This window comes from Oncorhynchus nerka, linkage group LG27 (genome assembly GCF_034236695.1).
Source record: "Oncorhynchus nerka isolate Pitt River linkage group LG27, Oner_Uvic_2.0, whole genome shotgun sequence".
In the NCBI taxonomy this organism is placed as follows: Eukaryota; Metazoa; Chordata; class Actinopteri; order Salmoniformes; family Salmonidae; genus Oncorhynchus; species Oncorhynchus nerka.
The window spans coordinates 35,902,660-35,924,867 of record NC_088422.1 but is presented as its reverse complement, the minus strand read 5'-3'; the positions used below and the strand labels follow the sequence as shown (position 1 = coordinate 35,924,867).

At 47.3% G+C, this 22,208-nt stretch overlaps 1 protein-coding gene across 1 annotated transcript; it reads left to right on the top strand.

The window, feature by feature from the left end:
- Window positions 1–12,068: 12,068 nt before the first annotated feature.
- LOC115111050 (protein limb expression 1 homolog) lies at window positions 12,069–19,490 on the top strand. Its single transcript, XM_029636933.2, has 6 exons — window positions 12,069–12,314; window positions 13,489–13,694; window positions 15,096–15,236; window positions 17,868–17,963; window positions 18,419–18,496; window positions 18,801–19,490. The coding sequence occupies exons 1-6, from the start codon at window positions 12,230–12,232 to the stop codon at window positions 19,098–19,100; spliced, it is 906 nt and encodes a 301-aa protein (XP_029492793.1). The 5' UTR covers window positions 12,069–12,229; the 3' UTR covers window positions 19,101–19,490.
- Window positions 19,491–22,208: the final 2,718 nt, after the last annotated feature.

Here is a 22,208-nt window from a genome sequence, read left to right as displayed (position 1 = left end):
TATGCTTTATCTTGGCCAGGTCGCAGTTGCAAATGAGAACCTGTTCTCAACTAGCCTACCTGGTTAAATAAAGGTGAAATAAAAAAAATATTTAAAAAATTATTACAGACAGAAATACTGCTCAGTTTCATCAGCTGTCCGGGTGGCTGGTCTCAGACGATCCCGCAGGTGAAGAAGCTGGAAGGGCTGGCATGGTTACACGTGGTCTACGGTTGTGAGGCCGGTTGGACGTACTGCCAAATTCTCTAAAACGACTTTGGAGGCAGAGAAATGGTAGAGAAATTAACATTCAATTATCTGGTAACAGCTCTGGTGGACATTCCTGCAGTCAGCATGCCAATTGCACGCTCCCTCAAAACTGCACATTTTAGAGTGGCCTTTTATTGGCCCCAGCACAAGGAGCACCTATGTAATGATCATGCTGTTAAATCAGCTTCTTGATATGCCACACCTGTCAGGTGGATGGATTGTCAGGTGGATGGAGAAATGCTCACTAACAGGGATGTAAACACATTTTTGCTAAACATTTGAGAGAAATACGCTTTTTGTGCGTATGGAGAATTTCTGGGCTCTTTTATTTCAGCTTATGAAACATGGGACCAACACTTTACCAACACAGTTGCGTTTATATTTTTGTTCAGTGTAGCATGAACATTACCCTTGAGGGCTCCGCCATTTTAAAGTAGTCAACTGGGTGGAGATTCCTATGAGTTGGGAACAATCAGCCAAGGAAGAAGAAAATGTACTACTTTAAAATAGAGATAGCCTCAATGGCGCTGCCCATGCTGTCACAGACACCATAATGGCACAGATACAAAGCTGTGTCCTCTATCTATCTCTATGGTAGGTCCCTCCCCGTTGTGTTCCGTTTGCTCTGTTTGCTTCCGTTTGGTTCTTAAACGGTAAACAATGTCCGCTGCAAGACTTAATTAACACCCCTGCTAATATACTACAGATATTCAATTAATAGATATGCAAATAAAAGATATGGACATACGGTAGATTTAATTTAGACCCACTCTAGAATGACATGTTTATGGTGCGCCAACAAATAGTCCTGCCTGTGATGTACACCAAGTATACAAAAATATTAGGAACACCTTCCTATTAAGTTGAACCCCCTTTTGCTCTAAGAACAGAAGAGGAATATTGGGACAGAGTGAGATGTCCGCCTCACCGAGCTCTGGAGGTTAAATGAAATCTTGTTGGACATTAAGAAAGCTTTGTTGTAGAGCGTCACATCAACACCATTATCCCAGAAACCCTAGACCCACACCAATTTGCATACCGCACCAACAGATCCACAGATGATGTCTCTGTTGCACTCCAGACTGCCCTTTCACGCCTGGACATAAGGAACACCTATGTGAGAATGCTATTCATTGACTAGAACTCAGCGTTCAACAACATAGTGCCCTCAAAGCTCATCACTGAGCTAAGGACCCTGGGACTAAATACCTCCCTCTGCAACTGGATCCTGGACTTCCTGACGGGCTGCCCACAGGCGGCAAGGGTAGGTAACAACACATCCGCCCGGCTGATCCTCAACACGGGGGCCCCTCAGGGGTACGTGCTCAGTCCCCTCCTGTACTCCCTGTTCACTCATGACTGCACGGCCAGGCACGACTCCAACACCAACATTAAGTTTGCTGATGACACAACAGTGGTAGCCTGATCACTGACAACAATGAGACAGCCTATAGGAAGAAGGGTTGGAGACCTGACCGTGTGCTGCAAGGACAACAACCTCTCCCTCAACGTGATCAAGACAAAGGAGATGATTGTGGACTACAGGAAAAGGAGGACCGAGTATGCCCCAATTCTCTGTAGTGTAGCAGGTTGAGAGCTTCAAGTTCCTTGGCGTCCACATCACCAACAAACTAACATGGACCAAGCACACCAAGACAATCATGAAGACCGCATGACAAAACCTATTCCCCCTTAGGAGACTGAAAAGATTTGGCATGGGTCCTCAGATCCTCAAAAGGTTTTATAGCTGCACCATCGAAAGCATCCTGACGGGTTGCATCACTGCCTGGTATGGCAACTGCTCGGCCTCCGAACACAAGGCACTACAGAGGGTAGTGCGTACGGCCCAGTACATCACAGGGGCCAAGCTTCCTGACATCCAGGACAACTATTCCAGATGTTGTCAGAGGAAGGCCCTAAAAATTTCCAAAGACTCCAGCCATAGGCTGTTCTCTCTGCTACCACACGGCAAGCGATATTGGAGCACCAAGTCTAGGTCCAAGAGACTTCTAAAACAGCTTCTACCCCCAAGTCACAAGACTACTGAACATCTAATTAAATGGCTACCCAGACTATTTGCATTGCCACCCCCATTCTACGCTGCTGCTACTCTTATTATCTATGTATAGTCACTTTAGTAACTCTACCAACATGTACATATTAACTCAATTACCTCAACACCGGTGCCCCCACACATTAACTCTGTACCGGTACCTCCTGTATATAGCCCCGCTATTGTTATTTACTGCTGTTCTTTAATTATTTGTTAGTCTTATCTCTTACTTTTTTGGGGGGGGTTTCTTAAAACTGCATTGTTGGTTAAGGGCTTGTAATTAAGCATTTCACTGTAAGGTCTACACCTGTTGTATTCGGCACGTGACAAATACAATTTGATTTGTGCGAACACCGGGTCCTCACTGAGGTGACGGTCTGCGCTGGCTTTCTGGCGTAGCACGGCGCTGAAGGTGCGTCCCATGTCTCCTCCGCATGCCGGAACCAGTCGTCCACTGCAGGAGCCTCGGTCTGGCCAAGGAGCCAGAACCAGCTGATACCCCAGTACGCACTGGAAGGGGTAGAGGTTAGTGGAGGAGTGGCGGAGTGAGTTCTAGGCCATCTCTGCCCAGGGCACGAACGCCGCCCACTCCCCCGGCCGGTCCTGGCAATAAGACCTCAGAAACCTACCCATATCCTGGTTAACTCTCTCCACCTGCCCGTTACTCTCGGGGTGAAAACCAGAGGTAAGGCTGCTCAAGACCCTCAGACGTTCCATGAACACCCTCCAGACCCTCGAAGTGAACTGGGGACAGACACTATGTCAGACACTATGTCCTCGGGCACCCCGTAGTCCTGGAAGACATGCGTAAACAAGGCTTCCACTGTCTGTAGGGCCGTAGGGAGACCGGGCAGAGGGAGGAGAAGGCAGGACTTGGTCCATAAAATGGTCCACAACGACCAGGATCGTGGTGTTACCCTGTGAAGGAGGAAGATCAGTAAGGAAATCCACCGACAGGTGCGACCACGGCAGTTGTAGAATGGGTAAGGGGTGTAGCTTACCTCTGGGCAGGTGCCTATGAGCCTTACACTGGGCGCACACCGAGCAGGAGGAAACATAAACCCTCACGTCCTTAGCTAAAGTGGGCCACCAGTGCTTCCCACTAAGACAGCGCACTGTCCGACCGATGCCTGGATGACCAGAGGAGGGTGACATGTGGGCCCAATAGATCAGTCGGTCATGGACAGCAGACGGAACGTACAGACGCCCAGCGGGACAAAGGAGGGGAGTGGGCTCTGCACGTAGCGCCTGCTCAATGTCCGTGTCCAGCTCCCACACTACTGGCGCCACCAGGCAGGAGGCCGGGAGTATGGGGGTGGGATCCATGGGCCGCTCCTCTGTGTCATACAGAGCTTCATACAGAAGGCACAGGGGCGGAGCTTTGGTGGCTCCTATCCCACCCTTGGATGTGTCCACCTCCACTATGAATGCCAAAGAGGGATCCGGATGGGGCAGCACGGGAGCCGAGGTAAACAGAGCCCTCAGGTGACCAAAAGCCCTGTCCGCCTCAGCCGACCACTGCAAACGTACCAGTCCCCCCTTCAGCAGTGAGGTAATGGGAGCCGTTACCTGACCAAAACCCCGGATAAACCTCTGGTAATAATTCGCAAACCCTAGAAACCACTGCACCTCCTTTACCGTGGTGGGAGTCGGCCATTTACGCACTGCAAAAATGCGGTCACTCTCCATCTCCACCCCTGAGGTGGAAATGCGGTACCCTAGGAAGGAGACGGACTGTTGGGAGAACAGGCATTTCTCAGCCTTGACGTACAGGTCATGCTCCAACAGACGACCAAGCACCCTGCGCACCAGGGACACATGCTCGGCGCCTGTAGCGGAGTATATCAGGGTGTCATCAATATACACCACTACACCCTGTCCGTGCAGGTCCCTGAAAATCTCGTCTACAAAGGCTTGGAAGACTGATGGAGCATTCATCAACTCTTACGGCATGACGAGGTACTCATAATACCCTGAAGTAGTACTAAAAGCCCTCGTCTCCCTCCCGGATACGCACCAGGTTGTATGCACTCCTGAGATCTAGTTTGGTGAAGAAGCGCGCCCCTGCATTGACAATCCTGTGGCTATAAGAGGTAGCGGGTGACTGTACCTCACAGTGATCTGATTTAGACCTTGATAGTCAATACACGGGCGCAGACCTCCCTTCTTCTTCACAAAAAAGAAACTCAAGGAGGCGGGTGAAGTGGAGGAGCGCATGTACCCCTGATGCAGGGAATCTGAGACGTATGTCTCCATAGCCGCTGTCTCCGCCTGTGGCCGGGGATACACGTGACTCCTGGGAAGTGCGGCGTCTACTAGAAGATATATCGCACAATCCCCCCGTCGATGGGATGGTAATTGAGTCGCCTTATTTTTGGAGAAGGCGAGAGCCAAATCGGCATATTCAGGGGGGATGCGCACGGTGGAAACCTGGTCTGGACTTTCCACCATAGTAGCACCAACAGAAACCCCTAAACATCTCCCCGAGCACTCTTGCGACCACACCGTGAGAGCCCTCTGTTGCAACAAAACAGTGGGGCCATGACAGGCTAACCAGGGTAGACCTAACACCTTGGGAAATGCAGGAGAGTCAATAAGAAAAAGACTGATTCTCTCCTTGTGATCCCCCTGCATCACCATGCCCAGGGGAGCGGTGGCCTCCCTAATCAACCCTAATGGTCGACTGTCTAAGGTGTGAAAGGGGAAGGGCACAGCCACTTCGCGTTCCTAGGAAGCTATGCAGTATTTTGTTTTTTTACGAGTTATTTCTTACATTGGTACCCCAGGTAATCTTAGGTTTCATTGCATACAGTTGGGAGGAACTACTGAATATAAGAGCAACGTCAACTCACCATCATTACGACCAGGAATATGACTTTCCCGAAGCGGATCCTGTGTTTTGCCTTCCACCCAGGATAATGGATCGGATCCCAGCCGGCGACCCAAAACAACAACGCCGTAAAAGGGGCAAACGAAGCGGCCTTCTGGTCAGGCTCCGGAGACGGGCACATCACGCACCACGCCCTAGCATACTACCCGCTAAGGTTGATGAAATCCGAGCAAGGGTAGCATTCCAGAGAGACATCAGAGACTGTAACGTTCTTTGCTTCACAGAAACATGGCTCACTCGAGAGACTCTATCGGAGCCGGTGCAGCCAGCTGGTTTCTTCACGCATCGCGCCAACAGAAACAACCATCTTTCTGGTAAGAATCATAAGAGTATGCCTTATGATTAACGAGACGTGGTGTGATCATAACAACATACAGGAACTCAAGTCCTTCTGTTCACCTGACTTAGAATTCCTCACAATCAAATGTTGACCGCATTATCTACCAAGGGAATTCTCTTCGATTATAATCACAGCCGTATATATTCCCCCCCAAGCAGACACATCGATGGCCCTGAACAAACTTTATTTAACTCTATGTAAACTGGAAACCACATATCCTGGGGCTGCATTCATTGTAGCTGAGGATTTTAACAAGGCTAAACTGAAAATAAGACTCCTTAAATTGTATCAGCATGTCGATTGCACAACCAGGGCTGGTAAAACCCTGGATCATTGTTATTCTAACTTCCGCGACGCATATAAGGCCCCGCCCTCCTTTCGGAAAAGCTGACCACGACTCCATTTTGTTGCTTCTAGCCTACAGAGAGACTAAAACAAGAAGCTCCCGCGCTCAGGTCTGTTCAACGCTGGTCCGACCAATCTGATTCCACACTTCAAGACTGCTTCGATCACGTGGATTGGGATATGTTCCGCATTGCGTCCAACAACAACATTGACGAATACGCTGATTCGGTGAGCGAGTTCATTAGAAAGTGCATCGGCGATGGTATACCAAATCAAATCAAATCCAAATCCAAATCTAATCAAATGTATTTATATAGCCCTTCGTTCATCAGCTGATATCTCAAAGTGCTGTACAGAAACCCAGCCTAAAACCCCAAACAGCAAGCAATGCAGGTGTAGAAGCACGGTGGCTAGGAAAAACTCCCTAGAAAGGCCAAAACCTAGGAAGAAACCTAGAGAGGAACCAGGCTATGTGGGGTGGCCAGTCCTCTTCTGGCTGTGCCGGGTGGAGATTATAACAGAACATGGCCAAGATGTTCAAATGTTCATAAATGACCAGCATGGTCGTATAATAATAAGGCAGAACAGTTGAAACTGGAGCAGCAGCACGGTCAGGTGGACTGGGGACAGCAAGGAGTCATCATGTCAGGTAGTCCTGGGGCATGGTCCTAGGGCTCAGGTCCTCCGAGAGAGAGAAAAAAAGAGAGAATTAGAGAGAGCATATGTGGGGTGGCCAGTCCTCTTCTGGCTGTGCCGGGTGGAGATTATAACAGAACATGGCCAAGATGTTCAAATGTTCATAAATGACCAGCATGGTCGAATAATAATAAGGCAGAACAGTTGAAACTGGAGCAGCACACTTAGATTCACACAGGACACCGAATAGGACAGGAGAAGTACTCCAGATATAACAAACTGACCCAGATATACCCACAGCAACGACTAAAACATTCCCAAACCAGAAACCGTGGATTGATGGCAGCATTCGTGCGAAACTGAAAGTGTGAACCACTGCTTTTGACCAGGGCAAGGTGACCGGAAACATGACAGAATACAAACAGTGTAGCTATTCCCTCCGCAAGGCAATCAAACAAGCTAAGCGTCAGTATAGAGACAAAGTAGAGTTGCAATTCAAAGGCTCAGACACAAGAGGTATGTGGCAGGGTCTACAGTCAATCGCGGATTACAAAAAGAAAACCAGCCCCGTCTCGGACTCTCGGACCAGGATGTCTTGCTCCCAGACAGACTAAATAACTTTTTTGCTCGCTTTGAGGACAATACAGTGCCACTGACACGGCCCGCTACCAAAACCTGCAGACTCTCCTTCCCTGCCGCCGACGTGAGTAAAACATTTAAACGTGTTAACCCTCGCAGGGCTGCAGGCCCAGACAGTATCCCCCAGTCGCGTCCTCAGAGCACGTGCAGACCAGCTGGCTGGTGTGTTTACGGACATATTCAATCAATCCTTATCCCAGTCTGCTGTTCCCACATGCTTCAAGAGGACCATCATTGTTCCTGTTCCCAAGAAAGCTAATGTAACTGAGCTAGACGACCACCGCCCCGTAGCACTCACTTCCGTCATCATGAAGTGCTTTGAGAGACTAGTCAAGGACCATATCACCTCCACCCTACCTGACCCCCTAGACCCACTCCAATTTGCTTACCACCCCAATAATCTGAGGACGCGACTGATTGAACAGACGATACAAACGCAACCACACTGCCCTAACCCATCTGGACAAGTGGAATACCACTTGCATTAACATCTGCTAACCGCATGTATGTGACAAATAAAGTTTGATTTGATTTGATTTGAATGGGGATCCTTAAACTATGGGCGAACGATCTGTCTATAAAATTCCCAGCCGCGCCTGAATCGACGAGTGCCTTATGCTGGGAATGCGGGGAAAATTCAGCAAAAGTGACAAACAAAAACATGTGTGCAACAGAGGGCTCTGTATGAGAATGGTGCCGGCTCACCTGGGGTGACACCAGAGTGCCCTGCCTGCTGCCTCGATCCCCAGAGGAACCAACCCGGCACCGACCGGCAGTGTGACCTCTGCGGCCACAGATGGTGCACGAGACGGAACCTCCTCTGGTCTCCCAGCGCACAGCCCCTCTCAGCTCCATGGGCATTGGGGCGGTGGTGCTGGGGGATGGAACCGACAGACCCCGCTTTGGACGTCCGCGGGTAGCCAGCAGGTTATCCAACCGAATGGACAGGTCCACCAGCTGGTCGAAGGTGAGGGTGGTGTCCCTGCAGGCCAACTCCCGACAGACGTCCTCGCTCAAACTGCAGCGATAGTGGTCGATCAGGGCCCTGTTTCTCCATCCCGCACCGGCGGCCAGGGTTCGAAAGTCCATGGCGAACTCCTAGACGCTCCTCGTCCCCTGCCTCAGATGGTAGAGACGTTCTACCAATGGGCGGGTGGTCGAAGACTGCCCGGAAACGGCGGGTGAAATCCTCTAAATGGTCCAGCGCCGCATCTCCTTCTCCCCACACGGCGTTGGCCCACTTCAGGGCTTTCCCTGAGAGGCACGAGACGAGGGCGGACACTGTCTCACGGCCCGGGTGGACGGTTGCCAGTTAGGGATCTAGCTGCAATAGGAAACCCTGGCAGCGTGCAGCTGTCCCGTCGTACTCCTTGGGAAGGGCGAGACGAATCCCGCTGGGGCCGGGTGAAGGGGGGACGAGTAGTGGAGGCCCTGGTTGTGCTGGTGGAGGCGCTGGAGTAACTCCTTGTCTCTCCTAGTGGTCCATGGTTTGGACGACGCGGTCCATGGCGGTGCCGAGATGGTGGATCATCGCCGCTTGCTCCTGGACGCGCCCTTAGACACCTATACCAGGGGCACCTACTCCTACTGACTCCATATGGGGGTGTGGAATTCTGTAAGGGGTGCGTAACTGGTGGCAGGGAAGTCAGACGCAGGAGAGCAGAACTAGGTAATAGCCGGAGCAGTTTAACCTCTCTGGGATATGTAGGACGGTAGTGTTTTCGCCTGCCATATGAGTTCTGTTATACTCACAGACATCATTCAAACAGTTTTAGAAACGTCAGAGTGTTTTCTATCCAATACTTCTAATAATATGCATATATTAGCATCTGGGACAGAGTAGCAGGCAGTTTACTCTGGGCACCTTATTCATCCAAGCTACTCAATACTGCCCCACTGTGACCAGGAAGTTAATTGCAAAACCGACGGCATAAAGAAATAACAAACATGGGTACAAAACCCGACGCGCACCAATAAACATGTGCACAAGCACTTACAACAAACAATTCCACACAAAGACATGGGGGGAACAGAGGGTTAAATACACAACAATTAATGGGGGAAATGAAGACCAGGTGTGAAGGAAAACAAGACAAAACAAATGGAGAATGAAAAGTGGATCGGTGATGGCTAGAAGACCGGTGACGCGGACCACCGAACGCCACCCGAACAAGGAGAGGAACCGACTTCGGTGGAAGTCGTGACAATTATTGTCACCCATCAGACTATTCTTGATTTAATCTTGTCTTTACATATACTAAATAATATATGTGTGACATTTTTCTTGATTTAGAATTTACCATTATCATGCACCTGTATCAAAACAGGGGCAGCGGGGGAAAAATACATGTCATCTATGCACTTAAATAGCGAATGGAGGACACTTTCCCCGTGGTTTATTTTGATGCCAGCCAGGTAGGCTATACTCCTGTTGTAAATATAAGCAATGTGCTTAATATTAGGAAAGTTGAGAAATAAATATAGAAAGCTGATGGGATCCTCCTCTTTTTATTAGCAGCCGTCACTCTGTTTTCTCCTCACAACTTCCATTCCTCATTTTCAGGTAGTGTGTGAAAGTGTGAGTTTGTGTGTGTATTTGTCTTGATTGAGAGCTCATGGGCTCTCAGCCCATGAACACCCATGAAGTGTTTAATTCGATTTTTGAATGCAGTTGCATTGATATCAGAGTGATGAGCGGGACAATAGAGTGCTGAGTACCATGCAGTTAGCAAGTTTGCTAGGCTACTAATGACCATCAGTAGCATCAGAGCTTGGGGAAGCCTAATTATCGTGACTAAACTGTCATGTGGAATTTGACTGCCTTCATGACTCATGATCGCCGGTGTGGCGGTAATATGGTCACTACAGCAGCCCTCGTCAAGCGTCTGTGTGACTTAGTTGAGTGAGTGTGTGCGTGCGTACGTGCGTCCGATAACCTGGCGTCCATGGACAGCAGAAGATGAGGAGAACATGAACCACATTGGAGATGAGAGGAGAAAGACCTATTGGAAGAAGGCCAATGTTCCCAGTGACGATCCCCCAGTGTTGAACTCTCCTGCTCTGTATCTAATGCAGTGTGAATACTTACAATATAGACAACTTTAATATGAATGACAATGAGTCCAGGTGTGTATTCAAATTATACAGCTACAGTTCTAAGTATATATTTTTTTAATGGGAGTTTAGAATTGTTGCACATATTGCCTATATCTTCCAAACAAATACTGATTTGCAAACAGACAAAAGACTGGTAAAAGTAATGGATTACATTGATATAGCGCTTTTCCAAGTAGTCAAAGTGCTTTACCTTGTAAAGAGATTACTTGTGTCACTCACTAGCGGAAGTTTCAAATCAAATTAAAAAAATATCAAATCAAATATATTTGTCACATACACACGGTTAGCAGATGTTAATGCGAGCGTAGTGAAATGCTTGTGCTTCTAGTTCCGACAATGCAGTAATGACCAACATGTAATCTAACCTAACAATTCCAAAACTACTACCTTATACACACAAGTGTAAAGGGATAAAGAATCTGTACATGAAGATATATGAATGAGTGATGGTACAGAACGGCATAGGCAAGATGCAGTAGATGGTATCGAGTACAGTATATACATATGAGATGAGTAATATTTATTTGAGTCAGTTATGTAGTGCTAGGGCAAAAAACAAAAGAGGGCTCCCAGGACCGGGTTTGGGAAACACTGCCCTAATGGTTCTCGGGTTTGGGAAACACTGCCCTAATGGTTCTCGGGTTTTGGAAACACTGCCCTAATGGTTCTCGGGTTTGGGAAACACTGCCCTAATGGTTCTCGGGTTTGGGAAACACTGCCCTAATGGTTCTCGGGTTTGGGAAACACTGCCCTAATGGTTCCTCGGGTTTGGGAAACACTGCCCTAATGGTTCTCTGGTTTGGGAAACCCTGCCCTAATGGTTCTCGGGTTTGGGAAACACTGCCCTAATGGTTCTAGGGTTTGGGAAACCCTGCCATAATGGTTCTCGGGTTTGGGAAACACTGCCCTAATGGTTCTCGGGTTTGGGAAACCCTGCCCTAATGGTTCTCGGGTTTGGGAAACACTGCCCTAATGATTCTCGGGTTTGGGAAACACTGCCCTAATGTTTCTCGGGTTTGGGAAACACTGCCCTAATGGTTCTCGGGAAACACTGCACCAACCTGACAATGAGGAATGGAAGTCTTGAGGACAGAATCCCCTCCACTCTGTGATAGTGAGTATATTAATCTGTAATATATTTGGAGGGAGTGAGTGTCTGAGTGAATGCTGAGCTGAACAATGGCCATTCATACATGCAGCCTGAAAGGAGCTCAGGCCCTGGATCCACAATAATAGCCAAGAGAAGTCAAAAGCATGGCTCCATCCCACCCACCCCCACTCACACGGTCACACACACACACAGCATTCCTCTGAGGATGTGGGTTAGTTGGTGTTTGGCTGGTGGGTTAGGGATTAGGATGGGGGTTATTAACATTGGTTAGTCTTATGGCACCTTTTACTATGAGAAGCTTGAGCACATTTTATGGACAGAGGGACCCAGTTAGGGGTGGGACTGTTCTGTCCACTAGGATTCCTGCTGCCAACGGCCCTGGTATGTTTAGGGTGTGACCCAGATCCTGTGTGGCTGTAAGAGAGGAGAGAGGGGCTCCACAGTGACCCTCTATAGAGCCCTGTAAAGTCTGTTTTACCACTCTGGGATTAGGCAGCTGCAGAGGAGAGGTGAGAGGGCTGGGGCACATACCAACAGCAGGCCTCAGTGTATATGCGTGTGAGGGGGCCCCCTAGCTAATTAGCAGAGCTCGTGACAAAAGGTAGAGCGCTCCAGAGGAGAACCCCTGGGGAGGCCTCCATACGAGAGAGGGAAAGAAAGAGGAGCGGGGAGGAGGAGAGAAAAAGGGGGAGTTGAGTTAAGGGGAAGTGCAGTCTTTATCCTCTCATTTAAAAAAAAGTATTGAGTGGAGTTGCGTTTGGAGTAGTTTCCCACTGCTTGCTGCGCTCTCCATGGAACATGGTTTGAACTAGACTGAGCGTGTGTGCAGGAAGACTGAGATTGAAGAGGATGAGCCAAGTTTGGGGTTCTCCATACGATAATACGATGTCACACCTTCTGTCCCCAAGTGACTTCGGTACCAGCCTCAAGGACTGTGAGTAGCTATCCATACACAGAGACACACACATGGAGACACACAAATGTACATCATTCTCAGACATCTGGGCTTGAGCATCTAACTGGGATGTCACCTGCAGTTGAATCAATGTGAGGGCCATACTCAGACCATGCTTTTGGTATTGCATATGGCTGTTTTATATAGGCATGTATTGCATTTAGCTACTCAAAACACACTGACATAGGGCTTGGGAAATCTTCAGTGAATTGCTTTTTATCAACAAGCAGAGTTGAAAACGCTGATTCATTAGATGCTTGTTTTCCCAGATAGAACATTCAGGTGCCTCTGTTTACTGCATCAGCCATAAATGCACACAGTAAAAAAAACATTACATTGGTTCTGATGCAAATACTTGTCATTTGATTTGATGTAAGCAGTGTTGCGTGGAGATGTCCCACTGTGTCGATCTACAGTAGGCATAATCGCCTTCAAATGCATTTGATTTTAATGAAACTTTTTCACTCAAAGGTAAGCTTGCTCTCGTTCATCAGGCTGCAGGGCTAGCCTGCCATGACCTGAAGCCATCTCAGCCATCTCTGTAGGGAGGTTTAGAGTTGAGTGGTTGGGTGGTGTCCCCTTTTCCTAAATCAGCTCGAACCTAACTCAGCCTGGGAATGTTCAGTTACAGAAACAGGTTATTTCCACAAACATACACACACACATGCACGCACTCTCTCTCTCTCTCTCTCTCTCTCTCTCTCTCTCTCTCTCTCTCTCTCTCACACACACACACACACACACACACACACACACACGCAGTGAAGGAATAGGTGTATAACTGTGGCCAACACTAGACGGACAGTAGATATCAGAAGTTAAACAACGTTTAATGGGCTGTCTCTGCATTAATTAAGATAAATATATCTACAGTCCATTCCAACAGTGTCCGCCTCATACCCTTATTAAGTCAGATAGAGGGTCTGTAGAGTAGCTTTGTGGTGCTGAGTATATTGAAACTCTAAATCACCCTGGCCTCTCTTCATTCCTCATTGTGTTTCTACCACAGGCACAGGACATCTCTGAAACTGTATGGCTTGTTCTAAAGCCCTGAGGACTTTTTTCAGATTTATTTTGACGTGTCAATCATCAGGCCTATATGCAGACTTTCATTATTGCGTGTGTGTGTGTGTGTGTGTGTGTGTGTCCTCAGTGAACATTGTGGCCATGTTGCATAACTTTTGGGAGCAGAAGCAGGTGGAACAGGTCAAGGGGTCCGACAGCCAATCAGAGGACTCTGTGAAAGGCTCTGCCAGCCAATCAGAGGGCTTATTGTTGTATGAGTCTGCCCCTTCCCCAAGACCCCCTTACATCTACTACGTCACTCTGCCTGGAGGAAGCTGCTTTGGAAACTATAAGGTGACTGCCATCATAACCATCACAACCACAGCTACCTAACCCACCTAAACCAGCACTACTCACAAAATATGTATTTATTTAACTAGGCAAGTCAGTTAAGAACAAATTCCTATTTACAATGACAGCCTACCGGGGAACAGTGGGTTAACTGCCTTGTTCAGGGGCAGAACGACATATTTTTTACCTTGTCAGCTTGGGGACTCGATCCAGCAACCTTTTGGTTACTGGCCCAACGCTCTAACCACTAGGTTACCTGCCACCCCTCACCTCATTACCAAATTCCACTGTGGTGGAAAGCTAGGGTTGTTGCGGACAAGGTTATTGGTGGGGTAGGGTAGGTAGTTAGGGTTGGTGGTAAGGGTTGAGGAGAGGAGGGAGGAGGGGGTAAGAGTTGGGGGCCAGGTGGTTATTTTCCATATCCCAATGACAGGAGCCCACCGTGGAGTAGAGACAGAGTTTCCATAGCGCAGCCAAAGACCACCACTGAACAGCTTTAACGGTGCTCTGTCATTAGTGTGAGTGAGAAAAATACCTGTCTGGACAGGAGTGCAGCTCAGCCTTGCTGTGGGTCTGAATGGTGTGTGGAGGGCCTCATTACTGCACAGCCCCTAAAGAGAGGTCCTTCATCTATACCCGTCAGACCCTGGGCAGTACACACACACAGCCTCTCAACCTGCTTTGATGATTTTATTCAGCTGGAATCCCGTGATACTTTTCAAAGGGCTCATTGTGGCTCACACAGCCTCCCAGAGGTCGAGGCCCCAAATGCCTTGTGATTGGTTCAGAGCTGCCTGTGATGTTATATTCTGACTCCACATTTGATTGCTAATCCCATGATTTGCTTTTATAAACTCTCACATGTTGAAGAAAGTCATGAAACGAACCCAAGCAGAGGCCTTTTCTAGAGGACCTTTGGTTCTGTTCCAGTCAATCATATTCATGCAAAAAGTCATCTCTCGTAGGCAGACTACATAAACATAAATGATACCGTAAATCTGTCCTGATACAACGGGATGCGTGAGATAACGAGCAGCATTAGTTCCGGTGCTTTGGACTAATCATGATTTCACAAGTGTTAGTATCTTTTGATTTTCGGAAGGGGTGGGGGGACATTTGGCCCATAGATTTGTCCCATCTTTTGTAAAGAGAGAGGGTGGAGCTCTTCATTCCGTTTTCGATCCTCGTTCTACTTCTTCTCTGAACACATATGGACCCAGAACAATCCAGCATTTGACCAATTACACAGGACTTTGGTTCTGGGTTAACCGAGATTATGCAAACAGTGATCATCTCAAACCAACAACACTGCAAATATCATTTACATAGTGGGACTTATGTCTCCCTCTTTTCTCTCCACTTCCTCTCTCTGCCAACCTCCCACCTCTTTCTGACTCTCTGTAGGAGTGTGAGACCCAGGCGGAAGCTCGTAGGGATGCGGCACGTGTCGCTCTGATGAACTCTCTAGTGAACGAGCTGCCGTCTAGACGAATCACTCCTCTGTTCATCACACACAGCCTGCAGGAGGCTGCTTCAGCCAGCACCGTGAGTCTAGCACAAGACTAACTCTGGCACAGGACTTACTCTGGCACAGGACTAACTCTGGCACAGGACTAACTCTGGCACAGGACTTACTCTGGCGCAGGACTAACTCTGGCACAGGACTAACTCTGGCACAGGACTAACTCTGGCACAGGACTAACTCTGGCACAAGACTAACTCTGGCACAGGACTTACTCTGGCACAGGACTAACTCTGGCACAGGACTAACTCTGACACAGGACTTACTCTAGCACAGGACTAACTCTAGCACAAGACTTACTCTAACACAGGACTATCTCTGGCACAGGACTTACTCTAGCACAGGACTAACTCTAGCATAAGACTAACTCTAACACAGGACTGAGTCTGGCACAGGACTAACTCTGACACAGGACTAACTCTGGCACAGGACTAACTCTGGCACAGGACTAACTCTGACACAGGACTTACTCTGGCACAGGACTAACTCTGGCACAGGACTAACTCTGGCACAGGACTAACTCTGGCACATGACTTACTCTGGCACAGGACTTACTCTGGCACAGGACTAACTCTGGCACAAGACTTACTCTAGCAAAGGACTAACTCTGACACAGGACTAACTCTGGCACAGGACTAACTCTAGCATAAGACTTACTCTAACACAGGACTAACTCTGGCACAGGACTTACTCTGGCACAGGACTAACTCTGGCACAGGACTTACTCTGGCACAGGACTAACTCTGGCACAGGACTAACTCTGGCACAGGACTTACTCTGGCACAGGACTAACTCTGGCACAGTACTAACTCTGGCACAAGACTAACTCTGGCACAGGACTTACTCTGGCACAGGACTAACTCTGGCACAGGACTAACTCTGGCACAGGACTTACTCTGGCACAGGACTAACTCTGGCACAGGACTAACTCTGGCACAGGACTTACTCTGGCACAGGACTAACTCTGGCACAGGACTAACTCTGGCACAAGACTAACTCTGGCACAGGACTTACTCTGGCACAGGACTAACTCTGGCACAGGACTAACTCTGACACAGGACTTACTCTAGCACAGGACTAACTCTAGCACAAGACTTACTCTAACACAGGACTATCTCTGGCACAGGACTTACTCTAGCACAGGACTAACTCTAGCATAAGACTAACTCTAACACAGGACTGAGTCTGGCACAGGACTAACTCTGACACAGGACTAACTCTGGCACAGGACTAACTCTGGCACAGGACTAACTCTGACACAGGACTTACTCTGGCACAGGACTAACTCTGGCACAGGACTAACTCTGGCACAGGACTAACTCTGGCACATGACTTACTCTGGCACAGGACTTACTCTGGCACAGGACTAACTCTGGCACAAGACTTACTCTAGCAAAGGACTAACTCTGACACAGGACTTACTCTAGCACAGGACTAACTCTAGCATAAGACTTACTCTAACACAGGACTGAGTCTGGCACAGGGCACAGGACTAACTCTGGCACAGGACTAACTCTGACACAGGACTTACTCTGGCACAGGATTAACTCTGGCACAGGACTAACTCTGGCACAGGACTAACTCTGGCACAGGACTAACTCTGGCACAGGACTAACTCTGGCACAAGACTTACTCTAGCAAAGGACTAACTCTGACACAGGACTAACTCTGGCACAGGACTAACTCTAGCATAAGACTTACTCTAACACAGGACTAACTCTGGCACAGGACTTACTCTGGCACAGGACTTACTCTGGCACAGGACTAACTCTGGCACAAGACTTACTCTAGCAAAGGACTAACTCTGACACAGGACTAACTCTGGCACAGGACTAACTCTAGCATAAGACTTACTCTAACACAGGACTAACTCTGGCACAGGACTTACTCTGGCACAGGACTAACTCTGGCACAAGACTTACTCTAGCAAAGGACTAACTCTGACACAGGACTAACTCTGACACAGGACTTACTCTGGCATAGGACTAACTCTAACACATGACTAACTCAAGCATAATACTTACTCTAACACAGGACTAACTCTGGCACAGGACTTACTCTAGCACAGGACTAACTCTGGCACAAGACTTACTCTAGCAAAGGACTAACTCTGACACAGGACTAACTCTGGCATAGGACTAACTCTAGCATAAGACTTAATTTAACACATGACTAACTCTGCCACAGGACTATTCTAGCACAGGACTTACTCTGGCACAGGACTAACTCTGGCACAGGACTAACTCTGGCACATGACTATTCTGGCACAGGACTAACTCTGGCACAGGACTAACTCTGACACAGGACTATTCTGGCACAGGACTAACTCTGGCACAGGACTATTCTGGCACAGGACTTACTCTGGCACAGGACTAACTCTGGCACAGGACTATTCTGGCACAGGACTTACTCTGGCACAGGACTTACTCTGGCACAGGACTATTCTGGCACAGGACTAACTCTGGCACAGGACTATTCTGGCACAGGACTTACTCTAGCACAGGACTAACTCTAATTCACCACGACTAAGCATCAGCATGGCAGCATGGATATGATATGATATCCTGAGTTATTGGTCATGAAAAGCTCTCTTCTATTGGCTGATATCATACGTGTCAGTGTTCAAGTGTTGTGTTACTGTACGTTCCATCCAGGTCTCTGTGGAGGATGCCTGTGATCCTAGCACCAGTTTGGGAGCCTATTGTCTCCTGCTCCAGTCATACACTGGCAGAACCATGTTGGAGTTCCAGGTAAGGACAGGATTATCATAGGAATTTGTTATAGGTTAATTACTGTATGTTATAATATATGTTTAATAATATATGTTATTCTCTCTTGCACTGCAAACATGACCTCATACGGACTCTTTTTTACTTTTTGCTGAAACTATTCTTTGACCTCCACCACCTGTTCTAAGCACTGGCACTAGTTCCGTCTGTTTCTGAACGTTACCCTTATCATTTTATAAGATTGTCTATGGATACATGGCAGCCGTCCAGCCAGACCGTATGCTCTCAATCACAACTTCAGCAGACAGGCTTGGAACATCTAACGTGACTTTTCAAACAATCACACACAGTTTGGTTAGGGATTAGAAAAATATTTGGATAATCTATCATCCCTGTCCTGCGTAATTACACAATTCATACTTGTCAAGTTTCATCTCTCTCTCTCTCTCTCTCTCTCTCTCTCTCTCTCTCTGTAGGAGGGGATGACAGTGTTTCAGTTGTTACACTGGAACGGGACGTTGAAGATTCTAAGGGAAAGACAGTGTTCCCGCCAGGCAAGTCACTCATCTGGATATTCAATTATAAAATTGATCCTATAATCTTCTACTCCAAGGGTGGCCAATCTTTGATTTGAATCGGGTGTATTACTGCTTGGCTGTAACAAAAGTCTGCACCCACACTGGCCCTCTGCGGACAAGATGGATACGCCCCTGCTATTCTCACATCAGAAAGGGAAAGGGGGATACCTAGTCAGCTGTACAACTGAATGCCTTCAACTGAAATGTGTCTTCTGCATTTAACCCAAGGGTGCTACATCAAGCGCACTTCCTGATTGGTTATTACTCTTTGCCCCCACAGAATGTGATTGGTTATTACTTGCAGCGGGGACTGGATGCCAGCATGCGCAGCAGCATGGCTCTGGATTGGCTGGGCAGGGAGCGGCAGACGCCAAGGCAGCTGAGGATGGAGCTACGAGCAGCACAGAGGGAACTGGACGTGGCTAGGCGTCATGGCAATGAACTCCGCTTCTACAAGGAGAAAACAGAGATCCTTAGCCTGGCACTGAGTCAAGAATTCACACACCAACCACACACAGATATACACGGACCACACACAGATTCACAAGAATCGCCTGAACCACACACACACCACCAATGAGTCGCACATACACACACAAACTGCATGAACCACCTGAACCACACATAAACTATGAACCATCATGTATCCAGACACAGCATCTGATCCACACATGAAACCCTGAACCACCATACATACACCCAGCTGAATTAAATGCGAACAACAGATGCAGTGTTCATGTAGTAGGAACTAGAAAACTCATCCCAACTAGCATGTAAACAGTGGCAAGAGAAAAGAGGTGCTTCATCAAGAGAGACTGAGCAGGTGACTAGGTCAAAGGTCACCATTGACACTGCCAGGCTACCTTCTGTCAAATTCAAGACACAGCTGAGACAGCTGACTGCTGTGTCTTCAATGAGTTTTAAAAGGGAATGTGAAATATTTGTGTACATTTTAAATAAATACCTTTGTCTGTCTGCTATATAATTATATAAAATATTTCCAACTAGTTTTCACTGGGAAGGCAGATAAAGAGTTTTTTTATCAATAGAAAAGCAATCACTTGTGCGTGTGAAAACACCAAATCCAACTCATTACTCCACGTGCTTAATTACATCACTTTTGTTTTGAGCGGACTTGACCTTGGGCTTTGAACAGTGCACCAGGGTGGCTACCTGCACTGAACAATGCACAGTGGTTCGCTATACCAGGGCTATTCATGTCACAGTTAGAGCAGCAATACTGTTTCCTCCAGCATGTTGTTTCAAGACCAAAGCGAAAGTAATATAACGTTTGGGAACACACAGGTTATGTTCTTGATAATCACAGATAGATTTAACTACACTATATATGCAAAAGTATGTGGACACCCATTCAAATGAGTGGATTCGGCTATTTCAGCCATAGGCCTACCTGTTGCTGACAGGGGTATAAAATCGAGCACACTGCCATGCAATCTCCATATACATAGATTGGCAGTAGAATGGCCTTACTGAAGAGGTCAGTGACTTTCAACGTGGCACCGTCATAGGATGCCACCTTTCCAACAAGTCAGTTTATACAATTTTTGCCCTGCTAGAACTGCGGTGGTCAACTGTGCTGTTATTGTGAAGTGGAAACTTCCAGGATCAACAACACTGGGAAGTGGAAGGCCACACAAGCTCACAGATAGGACCACGAGTGCTGAAGCGCGTAGCACGTAAAAAATAGTCTGTCTTTGGTTGCAACACTCACTACCGAGTTCCAGAGTGCCTCTGGAAGCAACTTCAACACAATAACTGTTCCTCGGGAGCTTCATGAAATGGGTTTCCATGGACAAGCAGCTGTACACAAGTCCAGATTACCATGTGCAATGTCAAGCGTCAGCTGGAGTGGTGTAAAGCTCGCTGCCATTGGAGCAGTGGAAACATGTTCCCTGGAGTGATGAATCACGCTTCACCACCTGGCAGTCCGATGGATGAATCTGGGTTTGACGGATGCCAGGAAGACACTACCTGCCGAATGCATAGTGCCAACTGTAAAGTTTGGTGGAGGAGGAATAATGATCTGGGGCTGTTTTCCATGGTTCGGGCTAGGCCCCTTTGTTCCATTGAAGGGAAATCTTAACGCCACAGCATACAATGACATTCTAGGCGATTCTGTGCTTCCAATTTTGTGGCAACAGTTTGGAAAGGCCCTTTCCTGTTTCAGCATGACAATGCCCCAGTGCACAAAGCAAGTTCCATACAGAAATGGTTTGTGTGATCGGTATGGAAGAACTTGAATGGCCTGCACAGAGCCCTGACCTCTACCTCATCGAACACCTTTGGGATGAATTGTAACACCTACTGCGAGCCAGGCCTAATTGTCAAACTCAGTGCCTGACCTCACTAATGCTCTTGTGGCTGAATGGAAGCAAATCCCTGCAACAATGTTCCAATATCTAATGGAAAACCTTCCCAGAAGAGTGGAGGCTGTTGTAGCAGCAAAGGGGGGACCAACTCCATATTAATGCCCATTAATTTGGAATGAGATGTTCGAGGAGCAGGTGTCCACATACTTTTGGTCATGCAGTGTAATTTGAGTAATTTTCTCCAATAAACAATTAATTTTATAAACATGTACTTTTGTAAACATAACGTTTGCAACACAAATAGATAGGGTCAGTGCTAGCTGGAAATCCTTGGGACTTCCATACCCTTAACCATAACCCTTACCGTAACCATTTTAAATACAAACGTCATAGGGTTAGGGGCGTCCTAAGGGTCCCGAATAACACGGACCACATCGATAGGGTAACTAACATGAATGTAGGCAGGTGTGCAACAACCGGGTGGCAGAGGAAGAGAGGCCAACTCAGCGGAAAATCTGTCTCCCTCCAGCAGGTGGCGTTTTTTCGCCCACCAAACAAAGAGTTTTTTAAGGAAGTCAATGAGAGTAGATTGAATAGAAGTTTCGTAATGCATACGTTGTTACGCGTCTACTGATATAAGTAGGACTAGTGACATCCTTTGAGAAAAAACACTTTATATCGGAGTTGTCTCAAGATGGCTATCCGTATCTGATGCGTGAGGCTAGCAGCATAGCGTCTCTCTCCATTGAATACAGGCGTTTGACGTCAACAACCCACTTCGAATATATATTTTTAAATATTATACAACAATCGACGCATCCACCAATCCAAAGAAAGGATACGTGGGAGCTAGACAGCCCGCATTGCCGCTTTGTGGACAACGGCTCCCATTTGTTAGGGCAGAGAGACATGTATTATAATTTAATACAAAGAAATTGAAATGATAAAAGATGAATAACAAATCAAATATTTATTGGGTGAAAAGCCAAAATGTGCAGTTTTGGCAGCCAAATATGTGTCCTCCTGCCACAACCTGAGGGACAGCCAGTGAAAAGTGCAACGTAATGTCGATAATATTTCCAATCTTGTTTTGTTTTGTCTTTCATACCATGTCATGTGTCTTCTCAGTCATGTTGACACTGGTCGACTACCATTGCTTCAACGTATTGTTGTTCTGATTAATATTGTTGTAGTTGTTGTTAATGGTAATCCCATGTCCACTACTACTATTATTGCTGTTGGTCCCACAATTTATTTATATATATATATATATATATATATATTTTTTATATATATTTTTTTTTTATATATGTATACTTTGACAATGTAAGTAATAATTATCTTGCCATGTCAATTGA

Excerpts from the sequence above, each read along its gene's own strand:
- LOC115111050 (XM_029636933.2), top strand. The coding sequence starts at position 12,230 with ATGAGCCAAGTTTGGGGTTCTCCATACGATAATACGATGTCACACCTT. Across the intron at positions 12,315-13,488 it reads CGGTACCAGCCTCAAGGACT|TGAACATTGTGGCCATGTTG; the intron begins GTGAGTAGCTAT and ends GTGTGTCCTCAG. Across the intron at positions 13,695-15,095 it reads GCTGCTTTGGAAACTATAAG|GAGTGTGAGACCCAGGCGGA; the intron begins GTGACTGCCATC and ends GACTCTCTGTAG.